This window comes from Lepus europaeus, chromosome 12 (genome assembly GCF_033115175.1).
Source record: "Lepus europaeus isolate LE1 chromosome 12, mLepTim1.pri, whole genome shotgun sequence".
NCBI classification, from domain to species: Eukaryota; Metazoa; Chordata; class Mammalia; order Lagomorpha; family Leporidae; genus Lepus; species Lepus europaeus.
Genome location: NC_084838.1, coordinates 6874282 through 6886994, shown reverse-complemented (window position 1 = coordinate 6886994; position 12713 = coordinate 6874282). Strand labels below are relative to the sequence as shown.

The 12713-nt window shown below is 54.4% G+C and overlaps 1 protein-coding gene across 1 annotated transcript in view; it reads left to right on the top strand.

The window, feature by feature from the left end:
- Positions 1-12713, top strand: part of GARNL3 (GTPase activating Rap/RanGAP domain like 3) — a 152340-nt gene that overhangs the window by 105977 nt on the left and 33650 nt on the right. Inside the window, exons 15-20 of the mRNA XM_062208494.1 lie at positions 2779-2894; positions 3293-3397; positions 4346-4420; positions 7515-7626; positions 12174-12272; positions 12590-12706. Of these exons, the coding sequence (XP_062064478.1) occupies positions 2779-2894; positions 3293-3397; positions 4346-4420; positions 7515-7626; positions 12174-12272; positions 12590-12706 (624 nt within the window). The remainder of the gene's footprint in view (positions 1-2778; positions 2895-3292; positions 3398-4345; positions 4421-7514; positions 7627-12173; positions 12273-12589; positions 12707-12713) is intronic.

Here is a 12713-nt window from a genome sequence, read left to right as displayed (position 1 = left end):
CTGGACAGCCACCGTGCCTTCCCTCTGTGCTTCCAAACCTTTCTTTGGACAGTGCGGACACGAAGGGCCCCGTGGCAGGTGCTGCTCTGAGTCCCAGCTGGGCCACCAGAGTTAACTTCCAACACTTTAACCCATACCAGGGTCTGTGGGTAACGGCGCAGCAGATACTACCAGCCACTCGAAAAGGAGATGATGTTGTCTCTTCCCTCCCAGTCCACACTCCTTCCACCCATTGCTAGAACTAAGGGCCCAAGCTCAGAGGCCTAGGGGGCGGGAAGGGAAGTGAGTGGGTGAGGTGGGCCAAGCAGGGGTTAGGAAGGGTGCTGGGAGCTGGGAGCGATGGGAGAGCGTGCGCTCCGCACCAGCTGGGCGATGCCTTTCAGGGGTGTGACCCTGTGTTGCCAGACAGTCTGAGTTTTCAAAGCAAGCCAGAAACCTGAAATTCTATGTGAAATTTGAGTCTTAAAACTGTGGAGTCCACGCGGGTCAAGTCCAGCAAGCAGAGAGGGAACCGACCTGAAGCAGGCTCGGCAACAGGGGGAGGTTTGGCAGCCGGGAGCCGAAAGGTCTTAGAAGCCATGGCTCAGGAGGTGGGCACTCTCTGTAGGGTACCTGTAGCAAAGGTGCTGCAGGCCCTTCACCGTGGAGTCGCGGAGCCCTCAGCAACCCCACAACCACCCCGGCTACACGTGGAGGCTGTCCATATACGTGGAGCCAGCCACTGAGGGAGGGTCTTCAGCTCCCTGGGACGCTGTGACGTGGAGATGTGGGGCTCCGCCCATCTCATGCTGAAGATGTGAAAGGGAGATAGAGCAGAGGGGCGCTGCGGGAGCTGGAGAAGTCGAGAGGCCGCATGGCAGTGCTGGGCCAGGAGGCGGGGGCTTGCTGCCTGGAAAGCGGGGCTGGGAGCTGTGGGATCAGAGGGTTCTTTGAGCTCCCACGTGGATTCAGTAGGAGGGAGGAAGGTAGACAACTCCGAGATAACAGGAAACCGCATTTCAGTAAAAATATTGACCTTTTCCTTTACTCAAACCAAACAAGACATTTTATTTATTTTCAACGACTGATTTTAGGCCAGCGCCGTGGCTCACTAGGCTAATCCTCCACCTGCGGCGCCGGCACACCGGGTTCTAATCCCGGTTGGGGCGCCGGATTCTGTCCCGGTTGCTCCTCTTCCAGTCCAGCTCTCTGCTGTGGCCCGGGAGTGCAGTGGAGGATGGCCTAAAGTCCTTGGGCCCTGCACCTGCATGGGAGACGGGGAGAGGCACCTGGCTCCTGGCTTCGAATCAGTGCGGTGTGCCGGCTGCAGCGCACCGGCCCCAGCGGCCATTGGGGGGTGAACCAATGGAAAAAGGAAGACCTTTCTCTCTGTCTCTCTCTCTCTCTCTCTCTCTCTCACTGTCCACTCTGCCTGTCAAAAAAAAAAATACTGATTTTATTTATTTGAGAGGCAGAGTTATGGGGGATGAGGGGGAGGGCAGAGACAGAGAGAGTGAGGTCTTCCATCAGCTGTCTCACTCCCCAAATGGCCTCAACGGCCAGAACTGAGCCAGGCCAAGGCAAGGAGCCAAGAGCTTCTTCCAGGTCTCCCACGTGGATGCCGGGGCCCAAGGAGTTGGTCCATCTTCCACTGCTTTCCCAGGCACATTAGCAGGGAGCTGGATCGGAAGTGGAGCAGCCAGGACTTGAACCAGCGCCCATGTGGGATCCCGGCGCTGCAGGCATTAACTTAATCCACTACACCACAGCGCCAGCCCCCAAACAAGTCATTTTAAATAGATTTTTCTAAGGTATTAAGGAGGAAAAAAAAAAAAAAAGAAAGAAATCCTCACACAAAAACTTCCCAGTCAGAACGAGAACAGCCTTGTCTCTGTGCATGTCTGCGTGTCTGTCTGTCTGTCTGTCTGTGTCTGCCTTTCAAACAAACAAAAATGTGAAGACAAGTGAGAGACATGCATAGTCTACGTTCCTCAAGAGGAGTCTGGCCACGCACAAACCCAGCCCGCCTCTGGCACACAGATCCTGTCCACGGAGGGCCTGACCCCACGAAGCTCTGCCCCCCAGTCTGGGACCACTGGCCATGCTCCGGCCCGCTGTGTCAGGAGATTAATAGTTGCTGTTGATTCCATTCAGTGCGCTTACCACGGTGCTGCTTGCATTATCTCGTTTAAACCACAGTAACCCTGGGAGGAAATACACAGTTAACCCACTTTACAAGGTAGAAAACCGAGGCACCAACGGCACTGAACAATCTGCTTAAAAACACACAGCTGGCAGCGGAGTGAGCTACATCCACAGCTGCCTTAGCCTGGGCTCCCAGCCTCTGGTGCACACTCCCTGGCCGGGCCCCAGCGTGGAACTGCCCATGCCGCTTGACCGGCTCCTAATGCCAAGAGGCCACTGAGACCCCGGCTCCCTTCCACAAGAAACGTCCAGGAGGCCGAGAATCCCAGTGCGCCACTGAGACAGCTATTTTTTCTTAACAAAATGCAGCAAATATATATTCAGTCCCAGGTGATTGGGCCACATGGGCTGAGTGGTGGGGAGATGGAGAGGTGGCTGGGTGGAATGGGTGGGCGGGCCACTGGGTGGGCCCTTTGTTCAGGGAGCTTGCCCAGCTACCAGATGGGGGGAGGTGGTTGCACCTGTGGACCTTCACAGAGACATTTGGGGGATTTTTAAGTCTTATTCTGTGAAAAAGGTAACACCAGTATTAAGAAGGTAGACGGTGTTCTTCAGTAGCTATTAATGTTTGTCATTTCAACTTGCTTTGTTTAGTAATTAATGGTGAAAAAGCCACTTTGGAAACCCCCACCTTTGCCCAGAAACGCCGGCGTACTCTGGATATGTTGATTCGATCTTTATACCAGGATTTGATGCCGGATTTGCATAAGGTAACCCTGGGTCCTCCACCTTCTCTCCTCCACGTGGGGTCCGAGTTGAGCCCGCAAGTCCTAGTGACAGGTCCTGGTTAGAAAAGCCCAGGCATCACCTCGGTCCTTGCTGGGGATGGAACTGTGGTCACACAGGCTGGCGTCCACCCCCATCCCTGCAGAGAGGGACATGGAATGTGTGTGGGTGGGGCTGTGCTGCTCCTGAAGCCAGGGCCTACAGGAGTCAAGTGCAGGGGCAGGCACGAGTGTCAGTCAGCAGTCCCTGGACCGTGCCTGGTAATCCCACCCAGCATTACCGGTGCCGTGGAGATGGTGGACAGGCAAAACTGGGGACCATGGAGACAGCCGGGAAATTTTTTGGAGATTTATGGAATTCATAACTCATTTTTCTGTTCTAGAACATGCTCAACAGACGATCCTTTAGTGATGTTTTACCAGAATCGCCCAAGTCAGCACGGAAGAAAGAGGAGGCCCGCCAGGCAGAATTCGTCAGAATAGGGCAGGTGGGTCTGACCCGGAAACCTCTGCGTCAGACTCGCGGCGGCCAGTCCCGTCCAAAGGCCTGACGTCTGGCTCTGCTGTGAAAGCCCCGTGCTCTCTCAGGACTGCTGAGAACGAATGGCACCTGCGGAGGGGGGACTGCTGCTGCCTGGCAGCAGGTGGTCCAGGGCCCGGCCCTGCTCTCCCTCTTGTCCAGGGAGCAGGGATCACTTGCCTGCCTCCCAGGAAGGTTCCAAAAAGCGGGGAGCCAATTTGGGAGCTGCGCCCTGATCCCCTCCCCAGCAGGAGGAGGCTCGGAGTGGCAGTCTCTATCACAGAAGACCTGAATCCTCCCCCTGGAACTTGGAGACAGTCATCCCACTGAGGCGGCTCCCAGCCGCACCCTGACTCCAGGCTCGGGAGGAAGATGGCCTCCCTTTGCTCCGACACTGGTGTTCCTCAGCTCCAGGAGCACCAAGGCCTCCCCCCTGCCCCCACCTCACAGATAAGGATCGGCAGGCAGGTGGAGGAAGGATGGGCAGGTGATGGGGCAAGCTTAGAGGCAAAGTCCGCTCTTCCCAAACAGGTGCATTGCCGCAGGGCTCTGCCATCTTGGTCCTTGGTTGCACACACAGGGACTCTCCTGCCAAAGATGCTGAGCCATCAAGCTTGCGGAGAGACCTGGAGGTGTATTTTGCTCCGCCTCCATGGTTGAGAACTCACGGCTGTGATCCAGCTGAAATGGCAGCACCTGTGTGGGGCACCTGGGGCTGCAGTGGTGTTGCCAGGGCGTCACCTCATCCAGCCACCTGGATCCCTCACCTTCAATGTTAAGTCAGTGCAGGAACCCAGAACGTTAGTCTGAAACTGCCCCCTGTTCTGTTACATGTTGCTTCCACATCCCAACGGTCCATCCTGCGGTTCCCTTCCTGCCCGGGACCGACCTTTAACAGGCCTGTCTGTTCTGTAAGGCACTAAAACTGAAGTCCACGATGCGAGGAGACGCCCCCTCCAGCTTGGCAGCTTCGGGGATCTGCAAAAAGGAGGTGAGTTGACGAACCCTTCAGGTTGACCTGTGAGTGTCCTTCACTCAGCAAGGTTCCTGGACTCTTGGGAGAAGGTTTGGGCAGGGAGGGGACGAGCTCGCCTACCACAGCCTCCGCAGGGCTCCGTGTCCACCACATGCACACGCTGCTGGCAGCCTGAGTGGGCCGGGCCCGGGCAGCCGGGCAGGTCTCCACGCCGCCTCCCCAGCTCTGGCGGCCTGAGTGGGCCAGGCCTGGGCAGCCGGGCAGGTCTCCACACCGCCTCCCCAGCTTTGCACGCACTCCAGCCCCAGGCAGCCGGGCAGATCTCCATGCCGCCTCCCCAGCTCTGGCGGCCTGAGTGGGCCGGGCCCGGGCAGCCGGGCAGGTCTCCACGCTGCCTCCCCAGCTCTGGCGGCCTGAGTGGGCCAGGCCCGGGCAGCCGGGCAGGTCCCCACGCCGCCTCCCCAGCTTTGCACGCGCTCCAGCCCCGGCAGCCTGGCCCCATGCACGTTCCGAGCCGGGAGTCTGGGCTCAGACTCCCACCAGCTTGCATGTGGCTCCCGTGCTGCTGACCGTGGACATACTTCAGACAGGCGGGTTCTAGGGCAGTCTCCCCGCTTTAGTGTGGATTTAATAACCCAGAGCTGCTGATCCGGGCAGGGCCGGGAGGGTGCAGTTCTAACATGTTCCCAGGTGATGCTAATGGACCACAGGGCCAAACCACTGCTGAACCTGCCATTCACGCAGCCAGCCTGTTCCCACAAAACTCCATAATAATCAAGATTAGAAAAGAAAAATAAACTTCAACATGAACTTACTGTATACATGATCTCATAAAACAATACCTGTACGTGCTTACACCTACTTTCAGAATATGTAAAGATTATGTCAATGGGACAGATCCACAGAGACACATCACTAGAGAAGTGTGTGTTATAAGAACAAGACAAATGAATACATGTACCTCAGTGATAAAAGTATAGACGATTTGAGCCTTCGTGTTTTAAAATCTAGTCTCAAGGAAATGATGAGCTCAAAATACAACTGACCCTAAAAACCACAAACAATTTAAGACTGGTGGCGAAGTTTGCAGAAGTTCCTGTCTGCTTGTTCGTGTGCCTCAGTAAGAATCTGCAGTGCTTCTAAGCGTTTGCTAAATACAGAAGCCCAGTAAGGTTCAGTAGCACTCTCAGTAAGAAGTTCTTAGGCGTGGATGGAAACAGAAGTCTGTGGAATTGTACCTTATTTGTAAAGAGCGGCTCTCACTATTGGGCTCAGCTCACAGCTGTCCAGGGGCCATGGCACTGCTCTAGAGGACCCCAGAGTCGGTTGTGCCATTGCCTCCGCAGAGGCCGGAGTTCCACATGCTGTTCCCAGGAACTGGGCTTTGTCAGCCTCCCAGCACGTGTCGTCCCGCGCACCGTGAGCGTGTTCTTCCAGGAGCCTGTGAGGTCTTGTGCTTAGACAGGAAGCCTGCGGGCCACTTCCTGGCCCTGCAGGATCTGGACCAAGCCCTGCACGCCGTGGAAGGGGCCTGGGGCCGAGCACACAGCATCAGTCCTCAGAGCAGGGGCGCTGAGGGTGTCGCCAGCCCTGCCCCCTCACCACCTCCACCAGCAGCCCTGCGAATCCGTGAGATCAGCAGATACTGCACACACCAGCCCAGGGAAATGTGCAATGGCACTGACTACAGCTCCTAGAATTTCAGAGACCCCCTCACACCCTCTGTGGGTCCTCCAGGACCCTCGCATCTTCTGAGCAAAGAAGCCCTCCCTGCGTGGTTGCTCTGAGCGTGGGTCCTCTGGTCCTGGCGTCACCTGAGGTGCTGGCGTCTGTGTGTCTCCCGAATGGCACTCATGTTGGCTTTGCTTTTCATGTCCTCCTGCTACGAGTCTAAAATTGCCAGAGGTCTTGGGGAAAAGCTGTTCCAGCCAGTGGCCTGCACCTGTGTAGTCCCTTTCTAGTTTATGAAGTATGTCCACACGGCCAGTGACCTGTGCACACCAGTGCAGGCCCTGTCTCAGCAGCTGGAATGTTCTTTCTGGGGGCGTGTGGGTTTCCTAAAGGAGGGAGCATGCTTTGCTTGTCTAGGATGGGGGTGATACACGTGGCATTTACCCTCCGCCCCAGTGACACTCTCGAAGGTAGTCCTGGGAGCCTTTCTCTCGGATTGAGGCCACGCCGGCCAGGTGCTTGCAGACACACCGGCTCCTCTGCAGTCCCGAGTGGGACTTAACCAGGCCCTTGTGCCTGACTGAGCATGTAAGTGAAGGTGGAAGACTTCAACCTGTCCCCAGGACTCTCCAAAAATGTCCTTTGTCCTTGGAGGCCAACCCGTTTGGTTTGGAGGGGACTTAATGAGTGTTGAAAATGTCCACAGCGCTGGTGTGACTGAGATCCAGTAAGCCACCCTGCCCACTCCACACCCACACGCAGCCCGGAGCCACGCGGGGGAGCACCCACTCTTCACCCTTGACTCAGGGAAGGTGTGTGTCCTGTGGAGGGACCGCAGGAGTTACCTTGGCAGCATCTGCCATTGCCCTGCACACAGATGTTTTGTTTCTTAAGGATTTTGTATTTTTTAAGAGATTTTCTTTAAGAGTTCTTAGCTTTATGTGGGTCAATAGGCATTTTCCTATGAAGACATTATCAACATCGTGCACTGTGTATGGTTTAATAATTTTGCTGAATCAGCAACACAGGAATCTGACTTTTTTATGGCAGAATGTGGGACTTCCTCTCATACTGCACTGATGTGAATGCTCTAAAGAAACGGGCACCATTCAGCCCAACCCCCGAGTGTTAAAGAAAAACATCTCCCTAGAAAACGTTACCAAGGCTTCAGCTGCCTTCGAGGAACGTCTCTGTAATGCAGACGTGGCTGGGTGCCCAAAACGTGTGAGCTCACTCTCTTCCTGTTGCACGTGCATTGGAAAGGAGACGTCTCTTGCGGAGTCCAGACCCCGGGAGCCCGCGGGCTTGGAGTGATGTACTCCCGCTGCGTGTCTGTGTTACTGTTTCAGGCGCGGAAGTGTGCGTTTCCCTCCGACGGGCGGCCGTGCGTGCGTTTTCTGCGGTGCACTTACTTTGCCGTGCTTGTGTCGCCTCACAGCCTTGGGAGCCCCAGTGTTTCTGCAGTAATTTCCCCCACGAAGCCGTGTGTGCAGATCCCTGGGGCCAGGCCTTGCTGGTTTCCACTGATGCTGGCGTCTTGCTAGTGGATGGTTAGTGAGTAGCTGCTCCTACGAATGTCTTTATTTGTGTAACCTCTAGTCTTGCTAAGACGGGTGACTGCCAACCGACTCCCTTTATGCCGGAAGTGTGAGGTCAGCAAAGTGTCATTTCCTAACAAAATCAAACCCTTGTTTTCAGCGCAAGCAGAAGGAATATTTTCTGAACCATGTTTGCTGGAGGGTGAGCCACGTAGGCGCATTTCCTCCCCAAATCTGATGAGTCGACAGCTACCCAGTGACCTGCAACAGTCTTGTTTCTGGCCAGTACATGACATGGTTCCAGCCTTTTGCCTTAAATCAACAAGGACACATTATTTAGAGCCACTCTCTCGGGGACATGCTCACCTTGATGCCTTTAAAAAACATATATCTGATCTGAGAAGCACCTGCTGTCTAAAACAAACAATAAGAATCTTAGATAACCCATTTTTGATGGATGTAGAAACAAAGAGATTTTGACAGGGAGACAGGTCTCAAGGCTTCCAGCGCCAGGCTCCCTGCCAGCCCCACGGGTCGGCCTGCCTGGGGAGGGACCTGCCCTTGGCAAGTGCAGGTTGGGGCAGGACGCAGATTCAAGGATGGAGTGGTCCCTACCTAGCAGGACGTCCGTTCGCGTTATCCCAGACTCCCAGTCAGTGACACGGGGTCATGTCCTGCAGCTTCGAGGAAGCCAGAGGGACAGTGACTCCAGAGGGCATGTCCTCAGGCTGCACGGAAGCAGCTGCCCCGTCCCTGCGACCACAGTGATGTGGCGAGGAACTCCCAAAGCCAGCACTGTGAGAGTGACACAAGGGCCTGGACCTGCAGCATCGCCCCACCCTCCAGCACAGGCCACACTGCCTCCCCCAGAGCCTGGCTCAGCGCCTTCTCTCAGGTGCCGTGGGTGGTGGGCCCGGGGAGCCGAGCCATGCTCCCTTGTGGATTTCCTGCTGACCCTGTCTTTTTGATACGTGTCTTAACTATGCACCCATAACCAAATGAAATCTGTAATTAACTCAAGAAAAGGCAAATAATTTAAAATTCATAAATCTAAAATTTAAATATTTAATTTTTAAAACTACAAAACAATTAGAAACTCTGTGATCTTTGCCTTGGATTTCCCTAACGTGAGGGCGGTTTTTTTTTTGAGTAGCTGCAAATAGTTTATAATAATGAAAAATGATGAATTACATGAGGGATGAGGCTTGTGACCACAGGGAGGGGTGCAGGGGCAGCGCTGCCCATGTGAGGTGCTCAAAGCTGAATCGGCACAGAGTGGCCACTTAGTAAGAGACTTCACTTTGTCCCTACGCACTTGCTAAAAGCTAACAAAAACCTTAGATTTTTGCCAAGAGTGCAACCAAAAACAATTTATTTTGAAAAGGAAACAAACCTTAGAGGTTTAGTCCAGTCTCTTAGCTTTAGAGATGCAGCAGCCCCGGCCAGAAGAACCGACGTGACTCACTCAGCGTCACAGCGCTGGTTCCTGGGGCGTCTGGAACTGGAGCCTAGTGTGATTCCAAGTCCAGTGCTCTTCCCACTACCCTACCACCTTCTATAAAAATTAAGTTAAACTCTACCAATGTTCTGTAGAGACAGATTTCCAAAAACACGGCCCTGGTCAAATACGTATGAAAAGATGTATGCTTCAAAAGAATGTAAGGCCCTCCCTGTTTGCCTTCTGGGGAAAGGGACAGCTTCCTGGGGGCCACGGGTAAAGCTTGCCTGAAAACAGACAAAATTCTGAATGCATTGCTCCTTGTATACATGTGGAATCCAAATCAATATCACCATGTTTTCTGAAATTTCCATCTTTGTGGATCCGCAATGTAATGAAACTGTCAGACTCCAGGAGTCCTGTGGTTTTCCAGGACATTCTTTTCCTCCGAAGGTGAAGGCAGTCGTTGGGCACGGGAAGCCCTGTGCACACCCACCCCCGGGTAGGCTGTGCTGCCGGTTGTTGGTTTCGGTCCTGCTTATACAGCAGTGCTTCCCTGTTTGCTTTCACTGAGAAGGAGATGAATCCTTAAGACTTTCTTTGTTCTTCTTTTTGTGCTTTTAAGCCATAATGCTCTTCTCTCTTTGTTTACCTTTTCCATGTTCCCACTTAATCACGTTACGAATTGCTGCCGGGAGTAGACCTACCGGTTTCATTTCAGGCCAGCTCCCCTCTATCCCATTAGCCGCTGCTTAATTTCATTAGACTTAGCCCTTCCTTGAGAGTCTGCTACTTTCAAGTGCGTTATTACAAATCAAGATCCTTTCGCACTCCAAATGTGGCAAAATCTACTTTGAAAGGAGGCAGACTCCCAGCTCACTGTGCCATCACCATGTATTTTAATTTTAGAAAAGCCAGCTCTAAAAGATTGTTTCTACTTTAGGAGATTACAAGAAGGAGAAAAAGTAACAAAACAGCTATGGAATCCACATGGCACTTGTCCTGGCCTCCTCTGCCTTCCTGGGCTGTGTACATACCTGTGCGCCACCCAAGAGGCAGCACTGATGGACGCCTGCTTGGCAGCCACCCCAGGCCCCTCTGTTTTTGGCGTGAAGGGCCCCTGGCATTCACTAATTCTTTGCTGCTGCTGTGGTCACCCCATCAACCCACGATGCAGTGCGGCTCTGATGCCACCACACTGGCCCGGAGCACAGCTCGGTCCCTGCACAGGCTTGGACGCCGCGTGCTCCAGGGGTGACCTCAGACAAGTTATCAACAGCCCTGAGCCTCACGTTCCTCCTTGGCTAAATGGGAATGCTAGCAGTTCCCACCTCATAGGGTCGCTGGGACATCTTAATTAACACGTGAGACGCTCCGCATTACGGCCTGGCGTGTTGTCTGCTCTCCTCCCTCAAAACGGAGCGATCGCAGTCACTCGGCCAAAGGCGGCGACGGGCGTTGGAGCGATCATCCTGTGTTTGGACAATTAAGGCCGCCCCGGCAGAAGTGCAAAGACGGTGAGAACCGGTTCCTTGTCTGTGACAGCCTGCGGTAGAGGAAGAAGGAAAGTGCTTGACGAGTCATCACCAGATTCATGTTTGCCCCAATAATTAAGGGGGATTGGAGACAGCCCCACGTCTAAAGAGAGTTTATCCAGGGCCTCCCAGGCCTGTCGGAGCAAGAGACTGCCCCCCCCACCCCGCCTCAAGGAGACAGACGCCAAGGGCTCTGCCCCTCCTGGGCACCACACAGGGAGGGTTACACTCCCAATCCCACTTAGATTTCTGCAGGAGGCTATGTCCTCGGGGCCCTTGCATCTGAGCTACCGTTAAATCAACCCAAACCCAGGCCCACGCCGCGGCTCACTAGGCTAATCCTCCACCTTGCGGCGCCGGCACACAAGGTTCTAGTCCCAGTCGGGGCACCGGATTCTGTCCCGGTCGCCCCTCTTCCATGCCAGCTCTCTGCTGTGGCCCGGGAGTGCAGTGGAGGATGGTCCAAGTGCTTAGGCCCTGCACCCCATGGGAGACCAGGAGAAGCACCTGGCTCCTGCCTTCGGATCAGCGCGGTGCACCGGCCTCAGCGCACCGACCGTGGCGGCCATTGGAGGGTGAACCAACGGCAAAGGAAGACCTTTCTCTCTGTCTCTCTCTCTCACTGTCCACTCTGCCTGTCCAAAAAAAAAAAAAAAAAAAAAAAAAACCCAAACCCAGAGCAGAGCAACTTAAAGCTAAGGGCAGCTGCAGAGCAGGGCGGCCGGTTCTCCTGGGCCAGGCCTACACGGGCCGCGGCCGCCCTGCCTTGCCCCGCTTCTGCATCCCGAGCAGAGCCTGCTGCACAGAACAGCCCGTATCACTCTTGCAGCCTCCTGCGTCGCGGGAACCCCTAGGGCTAGTAATTTTTACAACGTAAGACCCCAGTGAGTAACCGTGAAAACAAGTCCTGTGTACAACTTCAATGCCTTTAATCATCCATTCCCTGAAATTTGCCCCTTAAATTAGTTCCTTTCTGCTATTTGTGCCGCAGTACAATTAATATTGCCCCCTTTATTTTTGTCTAAAAAGGATTTCATATTCCCATACGGAGAAATACTGAAAACTTGTAGGCAAACTCAGGGCACGTCAGAATTTAGAGTATTTAATACAAAAGGCAGCTGTAGCTTTGCTCTCTTGCACCATGATCGAAGATGAGGCCGTTTCAAACATCACATACAAATAAGAAGTACTGAAGAGATCGCTATCCGTATTTCTTGCTTGTTTAACTTGGTGCTCAGTCCTTTGGTGCCATCTCACCGCAGCTGGGAATGAGAGCTGCCAGTTACTTTGCCTTTAAGGTCCATTGAGAAGAACACAATTTCTTTTCCCGGCTGCTTTGTCCCTTTACAGAGTTCAGGATTCCCTTGGGAGGCAAATATGGGGGATTTCAATTTTTTTTTCTGGCACCAAAATAAACTCGATTCCATTCTCCCTGAATGTTTTGAAGTCCCCTCGTGTCAGCATTTCTCCCTGAGCCGAGAGGGGCGTGTGCTTGAGCTCACTGTGTAGACCTGGGCCTGGCTCCTTCCCTGTATCCGGCAGCGCGGGCGGGGCTGCGGCGATGGTAACCAGGTCTCCTCTTCCAGATGACCTCCCCCCAGTGCCCGTGTTCGACAGATCGCTGCCAGTGAAGCAGGTGCACGTGCTGGAGACGCTGGACCTCCTGGTTCTCAGAGCAGACAAAGGTGGCATCCCCTTCCGGGTGGGTGCTCTGGGAGGCAGGAGAGCGCGCACCCGCTGTGGCCAGCGCCAGGGGTCTCTGGGGTCTGCACAGGCCATTGTTCCCTGCAGTTTCTTGTCCTGATGCCCAGTAGTCAGGGTCCCCGGGGGGCCTGTTTGTTTGGTTTTTTTTTTGGGGGGGGGTGCATCCACAATCACAGAGGTCCCGAGTTCCGGAACACATCTCATCCTAGCTGTCCTGCACCGGCTGCCCTTGGAATTCCTCCAGGTCATTTGGCCGCTCCAGCTCATCCCTGCTTTCCCTGCTTCTGTGTGTCCCCAGGGAAGGACGCCCGCCTCTTTGTCTTCAGGCTCAGTGCCTTGCAGAAGGGCCTCCAGGCCAAGCAGGCCGGGAAGGGCAGGTCCGACTGCAGAGAGAACAAGCTGGAGAAGACGAAAGGTGACTG